We start from the raw sequence: 25,808 nt of genomic DNA, 5'->3' as shown, positions 1-25,808 counted from the left end.
TTTCCCAGCATATGGTCTATCCTAGAGAATGTTCCATGCGCGCTTGAGAAGAATGTGTAGTCAGCTGTTTTTGGATGGAGTGCTCTGTACATGTCTACTAGGTCCATCTCGTCCAGTTTTTCATTTAAGTCTACTATTTCTTTATTGACTTTTTGTCTGGATGATCTATCCATTGCTGTAAGTGGGGTGTTAAGATCCCCTACTATTATTGTGTTGTTGTTGATTTCTCCTTTTAGGTTTGTTAATAGTTGCTTTATGTACATTGGTGCTCCTATGTTGGGTGCATATATATTTATAAGTGATAATGTCTTCTTGATGTAGTATCCCTTTTATCATTATATATTTCCCTTCTTTGTCTTTCTTAACCTGTTTTATCTTGAAGTCTACTTTGTCTGATATGAGTATGGCAACACCTGCTTTCTTTTGTTTGCCATTAGCTTGGAGTATTGTCTTCCATCCTTTCACTCTGAGCCTGTGCTTGTCTTTAGCGCTAAGATGTGTTTCCTGAAGGCAGCATATTGTTGGGTCTTGCTTTTTAATCCATCCTGCCACTCTGTATCTTTTGATTGGAGAGTTCAATCCATTTACATTTAGGGTAATTATTGATATATGAGGGCTTAATGTTGCTGTTTTGTCACTTATTTTCTGGTTCTTTTGCATTTCCTTTGTTTCTTGTCCCATTTGTTTTGGAGTGCTAATTCAGTTTGGTTGTTCTGTCTTATGATTCTTCTAGTTTTCTCTTTGCTTATCATATGTGGTTTTGCTTTGATTATTTGTTTAGTGGTTACCTTGAGGTTTGGGCAAAAAATCTTGTGTATGAGATAGTCCATTATCTGATGGCCGCCTATTTCCTTATACTAAGTCAATTCAGTCACTTTCCTCTTCCCCTTCTAAGTTGTTCTTGTTATACCTTATTCTATCTTGTGTTGTGGCTGTGTGTTTACAGTGATGAGGTTAAATTTATTTTTGGTGAATTTCTTCCTTTGATCTTTGAATTTAGTATTTAAGTGGTTGCTAACCTATTCCGGTAAAGATCTACTATTTCTCTGATTTTGTCTACCTACTTTTCTCCTTCCTCCAAGCTTTGTGTTCCCTTTCTTTTCTTTTTTCAGGCCTGAGGGCCTTCTGGAGTATTGCTTGTAGTGGGGGTCTCGTGGCCATGAACTCCCTTAGCTTTTGTTTATCTGGGAGAGTTACTATTTCTCCATCATATTTGAAGGATATTTTTGCTGGATAGAGTATTCTTGGCTGAAAGTTTTTGTGTTTCAGTATTTTGAATATATCATTCCAGTCTCTTCTAGCCTGAAAAGTTTATGTTGAGAAATCCGCTGAGAGCCTGATGGGAGTTCCTTTGTAGGTTATTTTTTGTTTTTGTCTAGCTGCCCTTAATATTGTTTCTTTGTCGTTGACCCTGGCTAGCCTTACCACTAGGTGTCGTGGTGAAGGCCTTTGTCTGTTAATATATATAGGTGTCCTGTTGGCTTCGCTTACTGGTATTTCCTGCTCCTTCCCCAGATTTGGGAAATTCTCAGCTATTATTTCCTTGAATAGGCTCTCTGTTCCTCTTTCCCTCTCCTCTCCCTCAGGAATACCTATAATTCTTATGTTACATTTTCTAATAGAGTCAGATATTTCTCGGAGTCTTTCTTCATTTCTTTTTAGTCTTAGTTCTCTCTCCTCTTCCATCTGGAGTATATCTGTATTCCTGTCCTCTAAAGTACTAATTCTTTCCTCCATATTGTCAGCTCTTTCCTCCATATTGTCAGCTCTGTTCTTTAAAGATTCCAGATTTTCCTTTATCTCCTCCACTGTGTTCTTCATCTCCATCAGCACTGATTGGTTTTTCTTTATGATTTCAATCTCTTTTGTGAAGAAACTCCTAATCTCATTGAATTGTTTGTCTGTGTTGTCTCGTATTTCATTGAGTGTTTTTATGATAGCTATTTTGAAATCTCTGTCATTTAGTTTATGGATTTCTGTGTCTTTGGGGTTGATTTCTGGGTGCTTGTCATTTTGTTTCTGGTCTGGTGATTTCATATATTTTTGCATTGTGGTTCCTGTGTTGGTTTTGTTTTTCCTCATCCTGGAAGTCTCTGGTTGCAATTTCCACCTGCCGCCACTGTCTTGTGGTAAAGGTCTGTGTAGTCTAAGCCCCCTGCGCTCTGCCCCGGTTTTTCTGCTGCGATCTGCAGTTTTGTTTTGTTTTGTTTTTTTCCCGCTGCCATCCACGGGTCCAGTCGTTTGATCAGGTCTGCCGCGGATCGCTAGGTCTGGTCTGGTCGGTTGAGCTGCAGAGTCCGGGTGGCATGGATCAGGGAGCTCTCTCTTTTGCCCTCTGGGTCCCTGACGTGGGAGGCTTCTCGTTTGCCCCTCTTTATCCGCTCTCTGGGGTGCTCAGATGTTGATGGTAGCCCTGTGGCTCCTCTGAGTCCTCTGTGCGAGAGTTTCCCACTGGCTGAGAGAGTCCGAAGAGCCACGGTTTCCCCGCCGAGGGCCGCCCCTCCCCCCTCTCTGGGAGCCGCGCGGACCGGATCGCTGATCTGATGGGGAGGGAGCGGAGTTCTCCTTACCTCTCCCCACTTCCTCCGGGGGCCCAGCACATTCCAATCTCAGATGTGCGGCAGTGTGGATCCCTCCGCTCTAGGTTTTCACTGTCTGGGATTCCGTTGTTGGTCTGTGACTGTTGCTTTTGTTGTATCTTGTCGGGGGAAGAGTTCACGGGAAAGCTCACTCCGCCATGATCTGCTGAGAGTTTTTATCATGAATCGTGTTGCATTTTGTTAGATGCTTTTTCTGCTCTGATCATGTGATTTTTCTTCTTAAGTCTTGTTGATGTGGTGGATCACATTGATTTTCTAATATTGAACCAACCTTACATACCTGGAATAAATCCCACTTGGTCATGTGTAATTTTTTCATACATTGTCAGATTTAATTTGCTACTACTTTTGAAGATTTTTGCATCTTTGTTCACGAGAGATATTAATTTATAGTTTTTTTTTTTTTTCATTTTATGATGTCTTTATCTAATGTCTTTGGTTATTAGGAAGCCTTGTCCTTGTTCCTCCTTGGACCACATGTCTCTTCCTGGAGAGGTCAAATAGCAGCTAGGCCAGCCCCACAGTGCCCTCCTGAGGCCTCCCTGTCCCCCACCCTTGGCCAATCGTGGCTCCTAGAGGACGACTTACAAAAAAATTCTTGGGAGGTGCCTTCTAAAACAGGACCCCACCAGAGCTCAAGGCCAAGTGGAGGCCAGTCACTTCTGTCCTCCCTGGCTGGCCCAGGCCAATCCCAGCCTCTGACTAGTAACATAGAAGTAATTTTCAGGAGGCAGTCGCAATGACCAGCCTCATAAAATGAGTTTGGAAGAGATTGTGGAGAACTGATATAATTTCTTCTTTTAATATTTGTTAGAATTCACCAGTGAAAGTATTTTGGCCTCGTGCGTTCTTTTTTGGAACATTGATTATTGATTAAATTTCTTTAATAGACATAAGTTTATTCAGTTTACTTAATTCTCCTTGTATGCAATTTCGTCATTTGTATATTTCAAAGAATTTGTATATTTCAAAATCCAGTCCATCTAAGTTAACAAATTTGTGGGCCTAGAGTTGTTCATAATCTTTCTTTGTTATCCTTTAATGTCCTTGAGATAAGTAGTGATGACCCTCTTACATTTCTGATATCATTTTTTTTTTCTTGTTTAGTCTGTCTAGAGTTTTATCAATTTAATTGATCGTTCCAAAGAACCAGCTTTGAGTTTTGTTAATTTTCTCTGTTGTTTTTGGAAATTAAGTTTTTAGCTGTCTATTTGCTGTCCAGTCAAACTAGAGAAGCAAGAGATAACTGAAATGGAGGCAGCCCCGCTATCTGCTGTGTTTCTCCTCGTTTGGGGGACTTTGTCCGTGGGAGGTGGATCTGGCTGTGCCCTTATTCTCTGGAGTAGCTGCATTTTTCTGTCCTCATTTCCTCATAGGACCTGCACGTTTTCTCAGGTTTTTGCTTATGTTGAACTATTCTTGGTACAGCTGCCTCCTTCCTTACATGAATGTGGGGGCCGGCCCGGTGGCGCGAGCAGTTAAGTGCGCGTGCTCCGGTGCGGCAGCCCCGGGTTCGCTGATTTGGATCCTGGGCATGCACCAACGCACCGCTTGTCGAGCCATGCTGTGGCGGCATCCCATATAAAGTGGAGGAAGACGGGCACGGATCTTAGCCCAGGGCCAGTCTTCCTCAGCAAAAAAGGGGATTAGCATCAGATGTTAGCTCAGGGCTGATCTTCCTCACAAAAAAAAAAAAAGAAGAAAGAAAGAAATACATGAATAGAAAATATCTGTATTTAACTTAAGAATGGTATTTTAAATTACTGTGTAGTTGATACATTATTTGGGAAAGCTCCTTTTATTCTCTCTGTCATGGAACCCTGGCATATATTTTGGTTCCTGGCTTTGCTAGCTGTGTGTTCTCAGGCAATTTTAAGATCTCTCTAGGCCTCAGTTTCCTTGTCCATAGACAAGCAAAGTGAGGCCCACATCCTAGTGCTGGAGTGAAGGTTGGGTGTGACCCTGGCATGGCATTGTAGAGAAGTCCTTGGTGGATGCAGCCTTCCCAGATGCCATAGCTTTCTGCTCTGTATCCTAGCCAGAAATTGAGTCTTAATTTCTTTGATGTTACCATATTTATTGTTGCTGGACCAGGTGCCTAAATGACTTAACTTCCTGTTGGTAGATACCTGTTTCTCATTTGCTTTAAGTTTTACTTTGTGTGTAGTTTCCTTATTTCCTTTTACAGAATATGCAGTGTTGATTTTTCTGAGTATAAATGCATGTGAACAATGAAATGTTAGAGAACATGATATATATTGCTAATTTGACCCTCTTGCTTGCAGGGGAAGGGGAGGAGTCACAGCCCGGCCAGTTGGAGTTGGTGTGCCACGAGGGACGCCAGCTTCTAGGGGAGTCATTTCCACTCGAGGGCCAGTGAGTCGGGGAAGAGGACTGCTCACTCCTAGAGCAAGAGGAGTGCCCCCAACTGGGTACAGACCTCCACCGCCACCCCCAACACAAGAGACTTATGGAGATTATGTAAGTGAAGGTGTCACACAACAGCTTTGGTGATCAGATTGACCCAGTCCAGACACAGCATTGGGTGCTGTGACCAAGTAGACTCCCTCACTTTGTTTTAGTTCTTGAATATTCCCACCAGAGTTCAGCAAACATTTATTAAGTGCTAAATAAGTACTTGGTACTAGAGGTACCAAAAATGGAAAAAAAAAATAATTTGTTCATAAAATAGCTTAAATCTAAGATATAGAAGATGAATTTGGGTGGTGTGGAGGTTCAAGACCAGGGTCAAGGAGACATGTTATCAAGCTCTTACAGGATTTTAATGTAGCATTCTTTCCTCTTCCACTCTACGTTGCCTCTGAGTAACTCAATCCTATAAAAAATAATTGACTACATATACCAACCTGTTTTTACCCTTAAGTGTTTCCTCTTAAGCTCTGCCATTGAATATGGATTCTTAGTGGAAATTCTTTTCAATGAAGAAAACAAAGTTCTCAATTTTTTAAGTTAATGCAAATCAGCTAGTTTTTCCATTTACCATTCAATAATTCTTTGATACGGTTCATAAACTTACTTAACATAGGAGAAAGAAAATATAACCATGAAAACTGAAAGAAAATATAACCATGAAAACTGGGCTAGGGGGAAAGGAGGAAGAATTTTTTAACAAGAATACAATACAAATTCCCTGGGATTCTTACTATAACTTCCTAGTTTACCATAAAAAAGAATATAAGTAGTAGATAGATGTTTCATGTTAGTAACTGAAAGTATTAAAGAAAGAGTATATGAACTGGTGTCAAAGAAGGGAAAGCAGTGGCAGGGCTACAATGCAAGAACCAGTGAGTTTTAGTGTTTTACTTTACTGGAGATCTCTCGCTAGGGGCTCAGCACCTTTTTGCACAGTGTCTGGAAGGTTGCAGTAATCCCCTGGGCCACAGACAACCTCTTCAGCTTCATCTGCAGCCACTGGAAAGACCCAAGTCTTTGTCCTAGACATACTGACCTGTTTGTAATTCCCTGAATATGCTGTGTCCTCTTAGGCTTCCAGACCTTTGCTCACACTGCTTTCTCTGCCTAGAGTTCTCTTCTCACTTCATCTCTCTCCTGTTTGTCCTTCTAGGCTTAAGTCAGCTATACTAGGGAAAGTCAGAGGAGGTCAGAGCTGACCTATTGAGGATTACTACAATCGTTCCATGTCTCCCTCCCTCCTAGACTGTGACTTCCAGAAGAGCAAGCATAGAGAGGTTTTATCTTTTGATACTTGGCAGAGAGTGCGTACTGGGAGCTCAGTAAATTATATTTAACAAATAAATTCTGTAATAGACAGTTTCACCATTTTGCTGTTCAGTTGGGGAAGGATGTGGCCTCTGTCTCTTCTCTTTGTATTCCGTACAGTTGGATGTATTCCTCTTTCCTAATATTCTTACCAGGCTGACAATAATAATCATGCCTTGAGCTCTTCCACACATGCTGAGAATAGCAGTGACTGTAAAGGAAAGGAGATACTGTTAAATTCCTTTTAGGTAGGCCCAGTGTCTGTTTATTTCTACCTTGGCTCACCTTGAGTTCTCTTAGGTTTAGATTAATGTAGATGTTTCTGGCTGGTGTTAGGGTAACTGTGAGGCACTGGGTGTGGGAAACCTGGATTCTGGACCCCACTCTACCATAAATATGTATCAGTCAGGCATGGTATTTAACTTTTTTGGCTTCACAATCCATGTTTCAGAAAGAGCTGTTGCCTCCTTTCCATGCATTAATTCATCTTTCCACTCAGCAAAGATTGATTGAATTCCTACTGTGTGAACAAGACACACATATGCTTTGTCTCAGCATGGAGACTCTGGTGAGTCTAGAATGAAATTAGATGAATACAAATAAAATTTTCTTGAAAGGTTAAAGTTTAGGGGAGTAAAAGGAAGAGAAATTCAAGGCACTTGGTTTTTCTGTTCGTAGCTCTGAATTTTGTTGATAAATGATGGGAAAGTCATTAAAACAATTGATTTGAAAAGTATTCTGTAGAGTTAATTTAGTCCCATTTCCATCCACTACAATGGATGATGACGTAGTGCTCGTGTGGAAGAATACTTGTGTACTTTCAGGAGCAGACAAGAGTTTGAAAGCTCTGGAGGAGAAAGGCAGCCTCGTTGTTGAGTCCCACGCTCACACCTAGCGCTCCCCAGGCACTGACTGTCTCTGTGACCGCAGTTCCAGCACAGGTCTTTCTGCCGCACCACAGTGTTGCCTTCAAATAACTGACAGCCACATTTGCCATCTTCGTTTTAATTTGGCTGGAATGGAGCATTAGCAATTTCTTCAACTTCGTACAACAACTCTTGCGCACGTAAAATGGTTGTGTACTTTCTGAGTAGGCTTTATGTGGTATAGTAGGAATCCTATCGTGAGTACACTCGCTTCCCCAAGTTGAATTACTGTCATGAAGAGTTTAGGTTATGTGTTATAACTTTCCCTCTTAATTTTGTATCTGTTATTCTTGGGAATGCTTATTAAAATTAATAACCAAGAACAAGGCTTTTCCCCACTTAGCCTAGCATTTTTTAAGCCCTCCACACAGTTACAGTGGAAGCTTCAGTAGTTGAACACTGCACATAACAAACATTCTTGGTAGCTGGTATGAGGAAATCACCACCTCACCTTGCCCACACCTCACCTCACCTCACCTCACCTCACCTCACCTCACCTCACCTCCAGGAGCTCTGACACTCAGCTGTGCTCTTTTGACCTCATCTTCCTCCCCTGACCCAGCTTTAATTGAATTTCCTACTTCCACCCCCTCTAATACAGCTTTGCGGTCTCTGGCATATGCCCAGACATTGGCTGTTGGTCTTAACTGTTTGAAATCCTTGCACAGATTACTCTCACAACATGCTTAGTTTTGCAGCATGAGAAGGGGGTAAAAAAGTTAAAAAAAAATTTTATTTTGTTTGCTTGCTTGTTTCTAGGATTTTAGATCGAGTGGGTATACAATAAGATATCCAACTTAAAAAGCCTAGGATTCTATAACCCCAAAAAATGGTTATTCATTTATGTAGCAAGTGGGAAAGTTGAAGTTGTTATTCTTAGAATATATTAAAATAATTATTCCATTACACTGGAGTAATCATAAATTAGATTCTAAACTCCATGAGGGTGGGGATCCTCCCCCCCCAACCCCCATTCACCATTATATTCCCAGCACCTGGTGTAATGTCTGGCCCGTAGTAGGTCTTTAATAAATGTTTGCTGAATGAGTGAATGAATGAATGAATATTCTCAAGACTGAGTTTTTTAAAATTGCCACCTGTGGAGAACCCATCCCAGATGCCTTCTGTGTGGTTTTTCATTTTTATTCACATAGCAATTTATATATAACTTAATTATTAGCGTATAGCTGGGTAGTACAATCATTGGTTAGTATATGTCTGTTTCTCAGCAGATTACAAACTTCTTTAATCTCTAGCCAATAGCATAGTTTCTGGCACATTGTAAGCACTTAGTAAATGTTTATTGGACTAGATAACCCTACATAGACCTGATGATTTTTCCTAATGAACGTTACCATTGATCTTTTCCAAGTCATGATTGTAACAGTCCGGTGGGAAGTGTGATGGTTGGCATTTGAAAAAAGATCTTCCCTTAGTTATTCTTGCCTTCTAGTGCTCAGAGGGCAGTTGTGGGTTACAGAGAGATAACATTAACTCTGTGTAGCTCCTGAAGGTAACAGTAACAAATTGTAAATCTCATCTCAGTGTAAGAATAAACTTTCAAGAAGAACGTAATATTTAATGAGAAACTACTCCCGACAAGGCACTTTGATATGTGTGATGTCATGTTGTTCTCACAGCCACTCAATGAGATATTATGATCCTGTTGTAAAAATGAGAATTTAAGGTTGGGGAAGTTAAGTGTCTTGTTCAAAGTCACATGGGATAAAGAAGCAGATTCGGGATTCAAAATTCAAGGGCTGCATTCTATCTCAAACAATCAGTGCTCTATTAAAAACAGTGCCCTATTAGCTGAGATTATAAGATCTCCTCATCTTTGGAGAAAACGAAGCAGATATTGCACGTGGCCCTCTTCAGGAGTGCTATAAAAGGGATGATAGGAAACTGAATTAAATAACCTCTGTCGTCCCTTGCATTTGAATAATTCTCTGGTTTTAAGCTACCTGGAGTAGGCAAATGGAAATTGAGAACTGTTAGGAAGAACGGGATGGGGTTAGGATTTAAAAAAATAATAAACAGAGCATTATTATTACACTTTTGGCAAAAATAAAAAATAGCATTTTCACTATTTAAGAATTTTAAGAGCATCTATATCTTAAAAAAGGCTTGTCATTCCTTTACAACTCAGAAATATAATTTTTAAAGATCTTGTTGAAATACATTCATAGTGATAAATGTTTTATTTCTATAGAACTTGCTGGGTTATATCTAACCAATTCAATTTACTTTTTATTTTAACTTTCATTTAACATTTGGTATCCGAGGCCATTATCTCCAGAATAAAAGACAAAAAGAAATGATATCAGTTGCTTATTTAAACAAAAAAGAGGATAAAATCCTTTCTTTCGTATCCTGCCACGACTGTTGCTTTCTTGAGAAAACATAGATTTCAATCCTTAAAATACTCAGTATTCTTCAGATTATGTATACTAAAATGAAAGTATTCCAGTATAGTTTTAGGCCCAAGAAAAACTCAATTAATGGTATATATGTTAAAATTATTTTTATTAAGTAGTTATAGTATGCCCGTTCTAAGAATGTGCTTTATTAGCCCAAGTGAGAAAGCCTGATAATTTGAAGGTATTTGCTTGTCAAAATGTCCATATTGAAATTTGACTGATTTTTCTCAAGGTGAGTTGGTGAAGATATTTGATCATTTATAATGTCATAGAAGCCAACTGTTCTTCAGCAGAGTCACTGTCACAGAGTATTCCCTGAGTGTGTGTCATTGAGAACATCTGTTAGAAATAAGTGTTAGACTGTGAAAGGATGATTGTTACAGAAGTACATGTAACATACACAGTAGCCATTTGAGCAGAATAGGCTAACCCTCGGTGAGACCAGATCGTTCTCTCAGTGAATGCTTGTCTTTTAAGAATAACTGTAAGAAAATAAGGCAATTTAACATGATTAGCTTTTTCCCAAAGAAGAAGAAAACAGATAATGGATGTGTTTTCAACCATTTAAGTATAAATTGAGACCTTCTGCTCCACTTTTAACTTAGTAAAATTAGACATAATTACAGTAACTCCTCATCTTTTTTGAGAACAAGAAGTACCTCTTTCCCAAAATGACATTGATTCCTTACTTACTGTCCAAATAATTAAATAACTGACAAATTAATTAGTGTAAGCCAGAACACATTCAGTGAGAACACTTTAACAATTCAAAATGTTGGTGTAGTCACACAGAAAGATACGTTTGATGCTTCCTGGCAGAGCCCAATTTACATAAGAATTTCTAAAGTGAAACCATTTTTGATAAATTGCTCTAGGTTTCACATACCAAAAAAGTAAATGCAATCTAAATAGATGCACATTCCCCAAACACTCGATATGTTAGTTTTATTTACTATCTCTGAAAAATCTTGTCAATTTCCATCCTTTCACCTAACATTTATTTGTTAATAACCACTATATCTGAATCTCTGACTCTGGCCTCTCTCTTGAGCTCTCTCTGGTCTCACCTTCCTGTGTCCAGCTCTCCCTGCGTGCCCCACGACACTGTGAAAGCTGGGGTAAGGGCCAGGGTGGAGGGCCTCGTTTCTTCCCGAGTCCTGGGTGGGTAAGTGGCTCTGCCTGTGCTCAGGCTCGCAGGCCCATTGGTTCATCTTCTTCATTCCCTGGATTCAAGCAGTAACCCAGGTCTTTTCATGTCTTTGGAAATAAGTGTTGGAGCTCCAGTTCATCTGCATCACAGCTGCTTTAGTTAAGATGCCTGTCCTCCTCAGGAAGTATTCTCGCCAACCTCCCAGTGTCCACAGCATGTGCTCTGGTTACGTCTTCTCGCAGCAGCTGCTCTTTTCAAATTTGCTCTTATTTGTTTGTATATTTGTTTTCGTGCCTGACCTCTCACTAACTTTAAATCTTTGTTCATTCTTTCATTCCTACATCTAACATATAGTAGTCATTCAATAAATGCTGATTATTTAGATGGATGGATGAATGGACGGACGGATGGACAGACTCACATCTAGACAATTGCCATAGCTTCCTTAGTCACACCGTTGCGTTTAGTCTTGGCCTGGCCCTGGTCCCTTCTCTTTAGCAATATATAATTCATACCACTTCCGGTGTACTTTCTAATATCTAAAGTCTGATAATGCTGCTGCCCCCTTGGCCCTAGAAGGTAAGAACTAATTTAGAATTTTAGAAGGATCTCAGTCTCGCAGGATAAAGCTGAGATTCTTCAAAGTGACATCTGAAGCCTTTCTTGTCTGTCTTTCTGTCTGACTGACTGTTCAGCCTCATAACCCTCTGCTCTCCCCATATTATCGTTTTATTTCCATCAATACCTAGTACAGTTCCTTAAACGTACCAGGGACTTGGACACTGTCGCATGTGCTGTTGGTTCTCTTCGAGTGCCTCTTCTTGTTTTGTTCCTGGCAACTCTTGTTACTCTTTATTTTTCAGTCGTGAAACCTTCCTGGTTCTGATCAAGCACAGTCAGCAGCATCTTTGGTGCACTTGGCACCACCTCGCTGTCTACTTACTTGTCCTCACTAGACTGTGGATTTCTTTAGGTCATGAACTGTCTTTTTTTAAATTTTATTTTAGTTTTCTCAGAGCCTATCAAAGGGCCTGACATTTTGGAGACACTAAATAAGCATGTGGAGGATCGCCTTTATTAATGCCAGTTCAATTCCATCATTCCGTGTGTCATGTGCACTGTTAAACATACTTAGCGAGATGAAATTAAGCATCTTTAGCCAATTTTTGCAAACGTAATGCGGCTAATTTAGTGAACTGATAAATAGGAAAAACAAACAATGCAATTTAATAAAAAATATTATTCTGAGAGGTAAAATACTTGGTTTCTAAACCCCCTTCTTGTCAGTATTACCATCTATTTCTTTCTTAGGTAAATTATTTAACCTTTTTAGTTTCTTCCTCTCCAAAATGCATATGATCATACTTTACATAACAAATCAGAGGTTAGACCAGGTGCTCTCCCAACCTCTTCTCCAACTTGAAATTCTGTAATTGAGCATTTTCTGAAGCTTACTTGGTTTCCACTATCACCCTAAAGATGTTTTTTCTAATAAGAAATTGTATTTTCATCAAGTAGAAATATTGATATTGAAAGGAAAGTCACCGAATAAATGAGGCAAACATTTTAATGAGAGAAACAAGCTAACAGTGTGAGCGGTTATGAGTCCTTCGAATTCTAAAGCACAAGTTTTGAAAAATGTTTTAAAATGAGGTTTTTTTTTTTCGAATGAAGACTCACCATTCAGGATGTATAAACTAAAATCGTCTTAGAAATTTTAATCATATTATTTTCTTACTCATTTAATTATGACTGCATCAGCCATCTATTCATAGGATGTATTCATAGGAAGTATTTACCATTCACTAAGATCCCTTGATATCTTAGTGTTGTGCAATCATTCTACACTTTGGAGGCTGAGCTGATGTGTTAATCACCTTTAAGACTAAGTATGGTAGAGCATTCTAGATGAAGTCATGCAAGTTCATCAGAATATGAAAACTCTCTCAGGTACTTGATATGCTCTGATTATCCAGCTATAAGATGTTTACTGAACAGACTGAAATTATCCTCACATCACCCCATGTGATGTGGTAGTGCCTACTTGAGACAGACGAGGACTGCCAGGCACGTGAAGGGCTTTCACTGAAGCCTGCACTCTGCCTTAGCTAAGCAGGTTTTTAAATGAGGAGATGGAGGCTCCTCGAGGCTGTTGGGCGGTATGAAGTAGCAGAGCCAAGTACATCTGACTGTAGTACCCAGGCGCTTTTCCCTCCAGACCCTCTGGTCAGAATTTGTAGGGATAGGGTCTGGGCATCCACATGTTTGAATGTTCCACAAGGGATTTTGATGTGTGGTGGAGCACACTGTACTACTGCACTTTACCTTACCCTGTTGCATCCAGTCTGCACCAGAGTGCTGTCGGGGATGTCTTCATCTGCACAGGAGGAATAATGGTCACTAAGCCACAGATAAAGAAAATAACCCAACCCACACTGTCCAAGGATGTGCGTACTGTCCAGTGACCTATGGGGATGAAAAGTAGGTAAACTGAGATTGGATCCCAGATTCTCTATCCACTGGTCTAAAGCTTTGTTCCCAGCATTCTAACTTGTATAACGTTATGAGCTGGAAGAAATGAGAAAATGAGTGAGGAAAGAGTACAAGAACCAGAGCTAGAGGCATCATTGTATAACAAGACAGCCCTAGCCATGGACCTTTTTTCCAAACTGATGCCCTTACCTGGTCTGCCTTACTGACTGCAGAGGATCCAGAGTTTTCTAGGTGCTTCTTTGTAAAATCATCAACTTCAGTCTTAAGGTCAGAAGTTATTGCTTTATTATGTGTTTGTAAGGACACTTCCTGAAGCAGATGGTTTCATTTGGAAACCATCACAAAACTGTACAACAGTGTACTCTTGTTGCGGTCTTCTAGTATTTTTCTGATTCAGTAATCACAGAGAAATGGTATATTCTTCAACTTTTTTTTTTTGTGAGGAAGATCAGCCCTGAGCTAACATCCAATGCCAGTCCTCCTCTTTTTGCTGAGGAAGATTGGCCTTGGGCTAACATCCGGGCCCATCTTCCTCTACTTTATATGGGACGCCATCACAGCATGGCTTGACAAGCGGTGCATCGGTGCGCGCCCCCCGGGATCTGAACCTGAGAACCCTCAGGCTGCCGAAGTGGAGCACGTGCACTTAATCGCTGCCCCACCGGGCCGGCCCCTTCTTCAATTTTTTAAAGTTGGTAGAAGAAAATACAGCTGCCATTTATTAGATGTTTATGTTTTGCAGCATATTAGTGTGCTGGGCACTTTTCCTATATTATCTTACTCAATCCTCACTTCTGCCCTGTGATGTAAATATTGCAGTCTCCAGACAGTTTAGGATAACTAATTTTTCCCAAATCACACTTGTAGTAAGTAATAAAACTCATGTGCCCTTACTTCCTCACAAGCACTTTTCTCAGCTCTTTCCATGGATCTGTTATATCCTTCAGATACCACCATGAAGAATCCTTTCATCAGTCACACAGCTGGTCAGGGGTTAAAGCCCAGCCGTCTGCTCCAGAGCCCATGCTCTTAACCAAGACCCAGTACTACCTGGACAAGTCAGTGTCGTCTAATTTGAAATTACAACTCTGTGTTTGCAAACAGACAAACTGACAAATGAATGGGAAAAGTTATTTCATCACTTCAGACATAAAGGTTGCTATGCAAGACTTAGAGCAAGTGGTGCATGATTAAGTAGTAATTGGTTTTAACAGTCCTGCAACTACTATGGGTATTTTCTCATAGGACATGTGCATTGACTCTATCAGAGAAGAGCGTTTTGAATGGGAGCAGAAATCTGAACCTTGTGTTCTGCAAGCAGACATGCCCTTTCTGCCTGCTGTGTCCTCTAGCATCGTGGCTCCTTAAAGCCGTAGAAGATGACGCTTGTCTCTAGAGGAAGGCTGCTACTGCCATAAGCGGTATCCTCCCCTGTCACACGGCATACAGGGACCACCACTTCCGCTTTTGCTGTATAATAAACTCTTCTGAAATTTTGACCACTAGGAACATCAGTGAAGGCCTTTAGGGAAAACCAAATATACTTTTTAAATGTACATGTAATTCTTTAATGTAGATTTTGTGTAAAGACTCAGTGAAATACTTTTTCTCGTTCTTTTGAGAGCTCACCTGAAGTTTTAATTACATGACTAGTTTGGGGATTTTAGTACAGGTGAGGGTTGTACTAATGGCAAATTTTTCCCAGCGCAGTGACTACTGGCATAATTTTTTGACAGTTAACTAATCTCTAAACTGCTTCAATTATCTTGTTTTCCATAGTGAGAAATTTAATTAAAACAGAGTACAGATTGTGAAAAGGTTATTTATGAAAATGCGTTTTAAATGTGAATTGAAAAGCCTAGGGACACCTTTTTATTTTAGATAAAAAGATGAAGGTTCTGTAATTTTTTATATCCATTTTACCAGAAGCAAGAAGAAGAGCAGTATGCAATTTACTTGAAATGTCTATCAGGAGCCTCACAAGTCGATCTCGTTCCTAAATTGCTTGAAAGGTTGACCCACTTTAGAAATGTAAACCTTTAGGAAATAATTTCAGATTTTAAATTTATGAATACAGAGGGGTTTTTTTTCCTCCTTACTTTAAATAAAACAACCAAAAGAAGTGCTTTATGTAGGGAATAAAGGACTCTGCAATGACAGTGTCACTGAGGCATGGAAAGCAGAATTTGCCTCCATAATTAGGCTTGTCCAATTATGGAGGCAAATTATAATTGAGTGATGATGGTTGTTTTTGAGCGACTGTGATGTGGTCATATCCCTCAGGTGAATTAGCGCTGAGGCAGGGAGGGGAATTTGAGGACTACTAGATTAGTCCTCTGTTATGATAGATTTCCTACAAGAACCTACTGTCTTAGTTTTATCTTTTCCTCGAGCATTTAATAGCATTCGTAGAACTCAGTCCTTGCCTTCAAGTAGATCAGAGTCTAGGAAGGAACACGGTTATCACCTTCACTTTGAATCCTTCCATATTCCCCTGCATGTTTCAGGGGTCATTCTCTATTGTGTGGATCCATGTGTACATCCTATTTAGGCTGCTTATCTTAGAGCAATGTGATCACTCCTTTGTCTTATTGTTTCTCATTACATTTTAAATTATTGATGATAGGACCATGGCTTTTTATCCACAGGGCCCAGCATATAGTAAATAATCAATGTTTGATTTCTTGATACAGAAACAAAACACAGTTACTTCAGGATAAGAACACCTGTAATTGACTTATGTACATAATATTTAGGGAGGACCAGACAGGGAAGATTGACTGCTTGATGGAATGTGGAAGGATGTTCTAGAGGAGACAACATTTAAACCAAACAGGAAAGGGCCCTGGCAGCACCCAGATAGGAAGAGCTGGAAGGCTCTCTGTGGAGACTCAACATGACCTTCAGAGGCCTGGACACTTGGAAGGCGTTAGTGGTGCAGGGACAGCTGGAGAGGCTTGGGGCTGGTATATTATTGATGAGGTTTATTATCATCATTATACTTTTATTTGTATTCTATTCAGTTTGTTTATAGGTACAATAGTGTGAGGTACATAACAGGACGTGGAATCTTAGTAGATAGTTCAGGATTAAAGCAGTTTAAAATAAAACCACATTGTTATGTTGGGTGATGCAAATGGAGGATCAGCTGGCCATCTAGATATGTCCTTATAGTGTGGCATTATCCTCGGGAGTTCAGTATGGTACAGGGTCTGACCTTCAGTTTTATAGGAACAGGCAGTATTTCACAGTGGTTAAAAGCAAAGTTGGGAGCTAAACTGACTAGTTTCAAATCCTTGCTGTGCCTTTAATTGCTGTGTGGCCTTAGGTAAGTTGCTTAACTGCTCTGTGTCTGAGTTCCTAATCTGTAAATGGAAATATTAGTGTTTATGTCATGGGATTGCTGTGAAGATTAAATAAATTAACATATGGAAAGTACTTAAAATAGTGCCTGGCATATAAAAAGTGGTATATAAGTATTTTTATTGTTGGCTCAGAAATCTAATTCTTCAGTTAACCAACATAGTGCTGTCTTTCAGGGAAGACTCTTGCTAATTCTGTCCCAGACATTAGTATATGAAAAGCATACTATCCAACGTACTCACACCTGCCAGGGTGATTGAAATCAAAAAGAAAATGTCACGTGTTAGCTAGAATGAGGGGCAGCAGGATTCTCATCTGCTGCTGTGGGAGTGCACATTGGTACAACTACTTGGAACACACGTTCGGCACCACCCGGTGAAGCCGAACACGTGCTGCCCCATGACGCAGCACTGCTGCTCCTGGGAGCTGCTCACAGAGATGCGCACACGGATGCTCCAGGAGGCTGTGTAAGAACATGTAGGCGAAACCAGAAAGAGGCAAATTCCTGTCCCCACAAGAGTGCATAAACAAGTTGCAGTGTAATCTCATAGACCAATACTGCCGAGTAGCGAAAAGGAACCGACTGTCGCCACGTATAACAACGTGGACGAATCTCACACACACAGTGCTAAGTGAAAGAAACCTGGCACAAAGGGGTCGCTACTCTGATTCCATTTGTAGAAAGTTCGACCAAGTAAACCTCATCAATGGTGTTGAAAATCAGGATAGTGGTTACTTTTGGGGGGAGATAGTAACTGAGGATGGGCACAAGGAGAGTTGCTGGGGGACGGTTGATGCTCCATTTCTTAATCTGGCTGCTGGTCACGTAGCTGTGCTTACTTGGTGAAAATTCACTAAGCTGTGCACTTAGGATTTGTACCTTTTTATGACTTATTTTATGGGATTACAAAGTTTAAAACTATGATCAATTTGTGTATTGAGAACATTGTACTAGACAGACCCGATACTCTTGTTTATGACAGAACAGGACATCTTCCTTCAAGCAGGTCTGCTATTAGACCAAGTGATAATCAGAACGTTTCTGGTGAGTCTAGAAGCTGAGCAACGAGTAGTCTTAGTGCTAACATTATGAACTCTGACAGTCTGGTGGCTATATTTTCATTGTAGAGAAACCTCTGCACTGTGAGTTAGCTGTGCCTTCTGGTGGGCCAGGAACCCTTTCTCCTTCACAGTGGTACTAGAGACACTTGGCATCTCTCTTCTGGCCAGTCACCTTTCAGATAGAGGTCATTCTTCTCAAGGAAGAACACTTGGAAGAATGAGTGAACCAGTATAAATCCATTACTGTCATTCATTCATTCATTCACTCAGAGAGTATTTATTGAATGTGGACTCATGCCAGGCACTGGGGACCTCGTAGTAAACAAGGCAGACGAAGCCCGTGGGGCAGCCTTTCTCAGCGGGACTTATTCCATCTGAATCACAGAAGGTAGAAAATGATTTGAGTGATGATTTCCTCAACTGTCCCAAGGATGGTACAAAACTACTATCCTTCTAGATGTGTAGAAGAGAAGTAAATTCATTTTGTATACAGTAGGTGCTCTAGGGCATCAGTCTTCATTCTCTGGTGGAACCCTGGATGAGAAAGGCTGTGAGGGTTTCTGCCAATTCCTGAAGAGTTAGAGAAGCTGAATTGAGCCTTAAAAGAGGTGCAGAGCTTGGGAAGTTTACAAAAAAGTTGGAGTTTAAGCCCCCCCCCTGCTAAATTTGGGTGATGGGGTCTGATAAATCTCCTAGGCTTTGGATTGGAACCCAGAAAAGCTATACTCCAGAGGAAGGCTTTCTAATCATCCAGTCCTTTGTGGAACTAAGGTTAAGCTGGAATTTCTAATTCTCCTATCTTTCCACCAAAAGCAAATATAAATTCTCTCTGGAGAAATATAGCAGCATGGGCCTTAAATTATTTATGTAATTTTTCATAAATAATTGCAAGTACTCAATCAAAAATGACAGGCATACAAGCAGCCACCATAATAACTAAAGAAATAATAGAAATTGACCCAGTAGATTCAAGTGTCAGACACAAACTTTAAAATAACTATGCTCATTATAATCAAGTAATTAAAACACAAGATAGATGATTTAAGCAGAGAACTCAAAAATATAGAAAACGGATATTCTAGAACTGAAAAATATCGTAAAAACTAAATAAATGGGTTTTTTGTTTTGTTTTTTGTGAGGAAGATTGGCCCTGAGCTAACATCTGCTAATCCTCCTCTTTTTTTGCTGAGGAAGACTGACCCTGGGCTAACATCCATGCCCATCTTCCTCTACTTTATATGGGACGCTGCCACAGCATGGCTTCACAAACGGTGCATTGGTGCACGCCGGGATCAGAACCTGCAAACCCCGGGGTGCCGCAGCGGAGCGCGTGCACTTAATCGCTTGCGCCACCGGGCTGGCCCCAATAAATGGTTTTAATAGCAGATTAGATGCATATGAAGGAAAATAGTATACTGGAAGTTAGGTCGTTGAAGCAGAAAGTCGAAAACCTAGGCAGTGCAGAAAATCACAGGGCACAAAAGCCTCCGCTGGCCGCCTCTGCCACTCAAGCCCTAAGGCCCCAGGCGAGCTGGCTCCTGTACTTCTCTCCTGGCTCCCTCCACTGTGCCCTCCCTACCTCATGACCTTTGTTCTTGCTCTTCATTCTGCCTGAAATACACCCACCCCCCCACAAGAAATCTGCATAACCAGCTCCCTTACTTCTTTCACGTTTGTCTGCGAAGTCTCTGTAAGGACTCCCCTGTCCACTGTAAGATCTCAGGCCTCGCCCACACTCGCACTGTGTAACATGCTGTATGTGAGCTGGTCGGTTTTGTCTATCTGCCTCCCCACTGGCGTGTAAGCCCATGAGGACAGATGTTTGTTCTCCTTCTTCTGCTCAGCACTGTATCCCCTGTGCTTAGAACAGTGCCTGACACACAGCGGGCATTTAACAATGTCCGCCTCCCAGAAAACATGGGAAAATGGATATACAAATCTTTAGCATAATGTAGTACATAATGTGGGCTTAATAAAATTTAGTTATTCCCTTTTTTCTCACCTTTGTGAGATTTCTTTTTTATTTCTGTTTTCTTTAATTTTTCCATTTACGGTTTTCTCTTCCCTTGCTCATGGGATTTCTGGGTTAACTTCTTTGTTATTTCATTTTCCTTTATTATATTTTTTGAATACCTTGTCAAATTCAAACAAATCTAATTCTCTCTCAGATATGAACTGAGAGAAGAGAAGACATTCTATGAATAATTGACATTGATGTGTTTTTAAAAGCTCTGTTGAGATGTGGGTAGAATCACAGCTAATCTTGGTCAGCCACTTCTTTATCTAAAAACCACAGTGGTTAATTTGGTAGTATTTGCAGAATGGAAATGCAGACATCGCAGTGTAGACAAAGTTTTAAGAATTTATCACTTTCTACAAAAGACAAATACTTGGATAGCTCTGATGTTTCTCTGGCCTAATAGCTTGAGAATGTTAAAGGGAATAGGGCTTAAATAGAATGAAACTACCTTTATTGGGCAAGAACTGTACCAAACAGCTTTCATAATATTTTTTTGGTTAATCCTCCCACAGCCATTGGGAATAGCCAGGACATGAATCATGATTCCCATCTGGCAGATTATAAAATTGAGGTTCAGGGAGGTTAGGTGATTTCCTCAAAGCCACACAGCTAATAAGAAGCAGAGCTGGAATTTGAACACAGGCATCAGACTCCAAAGACTGATATGAAGAAGTTGTATGAATCTGGACGCTGCATAATGTATTCCTCACAGCCGTAAAATAAACGCGTGGGGATGTGATTTGATTGTTGAATTAATGATTTTATTTAAATGATTATGGGAAAGATTCTTTTTTAGAATTATTATTAATATTGTGATTTGCCTTTAATTATAAAATAACTTGGTTATGTGATATGTGCATCGTCATTGGTGATACTCGACAAGGATATTATTACTCAGAGCCCCCCAGCAAAAATGAACTTCTCAGAAGACTGTTTTTACCTAATCTGATTTTATAAATTCAAATTAATCATTATAAGACTAGATTTAACACTGTATTATATATGAAAACTTTTTCCATTTTGAAATGACCAGATAGCACCCTAATTAATGTGAGGTGTCGCGTAGCGTAATCGTTTCCTTTTAAAAGGACTCAAAACTGAAACATTATTTTTAAAATCACTGTCTTTTGTAAATTCTGTCTGTTTAAAATGATTTTTCCCAGCTTAAATGTTATGCTTGATTTTGCTGTGACAGAAATAGAATTAAATAGGTCATGCTGTTTCCTTTATCCTGGAAAATCTCTTCTTTTCAAAGCAAGATGTCTTTGGTATTTGGCTGTGTGTTGGTAGAGTTTTATAGGTCGGGAATGGCAGATGATGAATCTCCACCTGTGTTAGAACATGGTCCGCTTACTGAAGGTAGCCCTGGCGTGTACCAAGAGTCTAGGTCACCCATCACTTAAATTCCATTTACACGTCTTCCTTATTGAAGATGAAAACTCAGAAGTGGAGCTTGATGAATAAGCAAGTCTTTTTTAATGAGGCAAGAATGTATATTCATATACATTTATTTCTTGTCCATGTTCACTATTTTTAATAATTTTTTTCTGACTTTCAGAAATAGAATACAGAATTTTACAGGGAATTTTTTGCTTAGAGCAGGGAACATAAGACAATGTTTGACAGAAAAGAATTTAGGTGAGGTCTCATTATCAAAATTTACAATATTTTAATAAATATTGCTATTTATTCTACCATAGCTCCTCTATTTGCATTCATCTTAAAGAAGCTATTGCTATATTTCCTGCCGTGTGGTCTTTAATTAGTTATTTGCTTCATTCATTCATTCAACAAATATCACTGCATGCCTCCTATGTGCCAGACGTTGAGAATACAGAACAAGGCCTGGGCCTTACCCTTAAGGACCTTGCAGACGAATGGGAGAGAAAGGAGGCAGAGAAATAATTACGGACATGGTGTATTTGCAAGTTATCAGTTATTATGGAGGCACAAAGGAGGGAGCGATAATTCAGTCTGGAGTCTTCTGGTGGAAGACCTAAAAGATGATGTCAGAGGGAACAGCGTGTGTGGAGAAATTACAGCATGAAACAGCGAAGCTTCTTCAGGGCCCATCCGTGGTGCTGAAGCATGCAATGCACTGTCCCTAGGTAGGTTGCTAAGGCAAGACTATGAGAGGCTTAGAGATTCCTTCCTTCTCTTCTAGGAACCAGGAGACAGGAGTGGAGATTTAAGCAGGGAAGCAGCAAGCTCAGATTAGCAATTTAATAGATAATTCTGGAGGAAGGTTTAGATAAGGAAGCACTAGGAAGCCAGGAAAGTGAGTTAGAATATTGTACTAGTTCAATGGAAAAATTCTGAATTCTATTGCAGTCACATTGGGAATGTAGAGAAAGAATGGGTATGAGAGAGATTTAGGAGATAAAAAATCAAGATTTACTGACCAGGTGGAATGATAGTGGGATAGTAAAGGGAGAGGCATTGAGTTCCCAGACAAGAGTGCCGTCAGAGGTTGTAGACTAATGGCTTCTTAGCGTTTTATGAGAGCTATGTATCTCCAGTACTGTCTCACTCACAGGTGCAGGACCCCATTTTAAAAGGGCAAGGAAGGGGATAAAACATCTTTGCAGTGCATTTTAACAATGTAAGGGAGCTCTATTAATCTTCTTCCAGAGGAAATTCATTAGGTTGCTTAGAATAAACAGGGTTATATGCCCAGTTTCCTCTCGTTGGGTCATCCGAGGAATGGCTCTGGAGACACAGACAAGCTTGGGCAAACGCAGGGCAGGTGAGAGGACTAAGTGGGAGAGGAATGTGGCTTTCCCTCCGGGGGCAGTCAACCCAGCCATCTAGTAAACGTTTATTGAGTCGTCCTCCCTAAGTTCCAGGCACTGTTAGTTCTCTGTGTAAAAGAGTAAGTAAGACGGTCCATGTTCATTATGGTCGGTGAGGCCAAAAGCCAATCATTTCTATACAGTGAGAGAAGTATATGCAGTAGGTCCATTGTTGGCATAACACAGATATGACAGACACAGGGACTGAAAAGATATAACAGAAGAGGAGGCACATTTAAGCTTCATATTGGAAAAGTCACTAGGCACAGAGGGCAGGCACAGAGACTTGCAGGGAACAGCACGTGAACTGGAAGTAATTATTGCATTCGAAGCACAGGAGACATGGTAAAAATGAGGCTGACATGTAGACTGGGGCCGTGTTATAAAGGAGTGTTCTCTAGGAGAAAATATAGAGATGCGAGAAGTTATGCAAAGATTCCAAGTGTAAAGAACATTGTTTGACATCTCTGAGCACTGGTAACAGAAAAGTAGTGAATTCCCTATTCCAGGTTCTGGCAAGCTTTTAAAAAGCAGATTCTAGGCTTAGCTGTGCAATTGAACTAAATCTGCAACAACTCCTTCCATACTAGATTTATGATTCCCACTCAGCTATATGTTAACTTGTAACAAATAACGCATTCACTATTTTTTTAAATTCCTACTCTATCCTCGGAAAAATCTAAAGAGGATTTCATAATATCAAATTATATAAATATGGAAAACAAGCGACCAGTAGTTGGAACACTGGAAGATAGGAGCATTAAAAAAAGAGAAGACTGCTACAGCTCAGATCCCCCAGTCCTCAGACAAGAAGCCTCCCGTTCAGAGGCTCTTACCAGCTCCACCACCCCCGTCCTTCCTCCTCTTACCCTACTCTACTGTTCTCAGCCAATGACCTCATCTCCTACCTTGCAATAAAATAGCAGATGATCAACAAGACTTCCCTCTAGTCCCTCCTAAAAATGTAGACATTTATTTACAGTCACACTGAGTTTCTTGTCCAAATGTTCTTTATGCTTCCCTATATTTTTCAAGTGTCATCCATTGAACAAAGCATACTTGTAATGGGAGGAATTGCACCCCCATGGCCAAATCCAGCTGTGAAATCACGAAGAGAATCGTGTGAGAATTGCAAATTGAATCTTCAAATCTTCAGTGTAAATATGGAAGTCAATTCAGTGATCTAAACAATTTGAAAATTCAAGTAAATTGCTAGCACTGTAATATCTGACAGAATAATTGAACAAGGAATGAATGATGTAACTGTAGGGTAAAACAGTATAGTACTTAACATTTTAGTTATTTAAGAAAGTTCCAGTCATTTACAATCTTGATTCTTTAAATAAGCGTAGAAATAGAATTCTTCACTTGGTGAACCATATTCTTTTCAAGCCACTAACAAATTACTAAAGAAACCATGAGCTCCACATTTTGCCCAGCTAGGCACAGTACAATGATCTACTTGCAAGTCTAGACTTCCAGAATCTCCCTTGCTGTTCCATGCTCACACACTGTTGCCCGAGAGAGATTTCTAAAACGCAGAGTGGATCGTGCATGCCACTCCTCAACTTGATCATTCTTAATCCGGGTTATGGGTTTCTCAGTTTCACTGCTGTCCCCTCTTCCATTTGCATCCTACCAGGTACCAACAACCAGCAATTTGATTCCTGGAATGAGAGGGTTCTCATGTCTAAACCTCCATTGTTTTGCACCTGCTATTCATTCTGCCTGATTTTTATAGTTAATGAATTTTCCTGTCTACTTTTGCTTTTCTCTGCTTTGAAACTAAGTTCTAGCTTCAACACTTCTGGGAAACTTCCTTCCCTTACCTTGTCCCGGTTGGGCTATCCTGTGGCACCTCGATGCTCACCTTTGCTGCATCATTTGACAGGCCTCTGGTTAGTTGTCTCTCATCTCTCCCCTTCTACCTCGTGCCAGTGTCCCCACTAGACTGTGACACTTCTTTTCCATCCGTGATGTCTAGCAGAGAGCCAGGCACAGGGGAGGTGCTAAGGGAAGGGATTTTTTAATTTAATAAGATTACTCCTTTCCTCAGGAATACCTGCTTCTTTTATTTATTCATTCACCAGAATTCTTAGTAATGTCTGCATTATGATACTTTCCTCATAACTAAATTCATCTCAATTTTCTTTTTTGCATGTGTCTGGTCTGATAGCTTTCTCCTCCTTGCCTTGGTCATTGGAAGATCATAGCCAGATTAGTAATCTGCCTTTAGCTACTATGAGGAACACTATGCCTTGCATATTGTGTTCTAACTGTATTCTTGACTTTGATTCTTCCTCTGCCCCTATTTAATGAGTATTCATTTTATATTCTAGTATATCTTGTGTCCTAAGTACTGGACACATAGCTCTTCAACAAATATTCAGTTCTTCCTTTGTGAAAAAACATTTAAAAATTTTAGGTGATCATGTGAATATTGTATAAGCCTAATTTCCTACAAAGACAGTACCATCCCTATGTATTACTGTTTTACAAAATTGAAAGCATTACAATGTAAATTCCTATTTAGATATTTATGTTTTGCTAAGTCAAATGAATTGAGGTCTAATATTTAGTAGATGCTTTTTAAAAGAGAATAACTAAGGTAATTACTTTAAAACCAGTCATTTGGCTCATATCCTTGCATCTAGTGGCTTCTGATGTTCTTCATTATGAGTCGTATCATCTTAGAAATTCAGGAGAGAGGTCTGCATGGGTAATGCTTTACTGTAATAGTTAACAATACAAGCTATCTTTTATGAAGTTCTTAATACATGTCCGGCATTTTGCTGGAATATATGCATATGTGTGTATATATAATTTCTAATCCCTTCAAGCTACTTACAAGGATTCACATTTTACAGGTAAAGAAACAGATTCTGATAAGTAAATTAGCCTGCCTAAAATCATTAATAGTAAATTATAGAAGCCCGTCCAACTCCAGACCCTTTCTCTTACCCCTTGACCACATATCTCTACTTCAAGAGGTCTGGTGGTAATCATTAAATTGATTAGCATTGATAATACCAATGTTCCAAGATACTTAGATGTTATTTCCAGACTTATTTAAATATTAAATACCAGTAAGCCCAAAGTTACTATGTAGTTGACAAAGCTCAGAAACTTATAAATCAGTTTTAAGGTCGCAGTCACACTTCCATGGATGTAAATGTCATTGAGCAACATATCTAATCTGATCTTATAGAATGTTCATTTCTCTGGACCTTTTTGAATTCCA

General features: G+C 39.9%; 1 protein-coding gene across 2 annotated transcripts in view; it reads left to right on the top strand.

Moving 5' to 3' along the window:
• The window catches only part of KHDRBS3 (KH RNA binding domain containing, signal transduction associated 3), a 184,136-nt gene that overhangs the window by 116,765 nt on the left and 41,563 nt on the right, over positions 1–25,808 (top strand). The window contains exon 6 of one of the 2 annotated variants that reach the window (XM_087447416.1): positions 4,886–5,081. The exons of the other annotated variant lie outside the window; for it this stretch is intronic. Coding sequence (XP_087303542.1) covers positions 4,886–5,081 — 196 coding nt within the window. The remainder of the gene's footprint in view (positions 1–4,885; positions 5,082–25,808) is intronic. 2 annotated transcript variants of the gene reach the window in all.

Source organism: Ceratotherium simum, chromosome 23, assembly GCF_057802395.1.
Source record: "Ceratotherium simum simum isolate JZ-2026a chromosome 23, ASM5780239v1, whole genome shotgun sequence".
Taxonomy (NCBI): Eukaryota; Metazoa; Chordata; class Mammalia; order Perissodactyla; family Rhinocerotidae; genus Ceratotherium; species Ceratotherium simum.
This window is presented reverse-complemented; position numbering and strand designations above follow the sequence as displayed.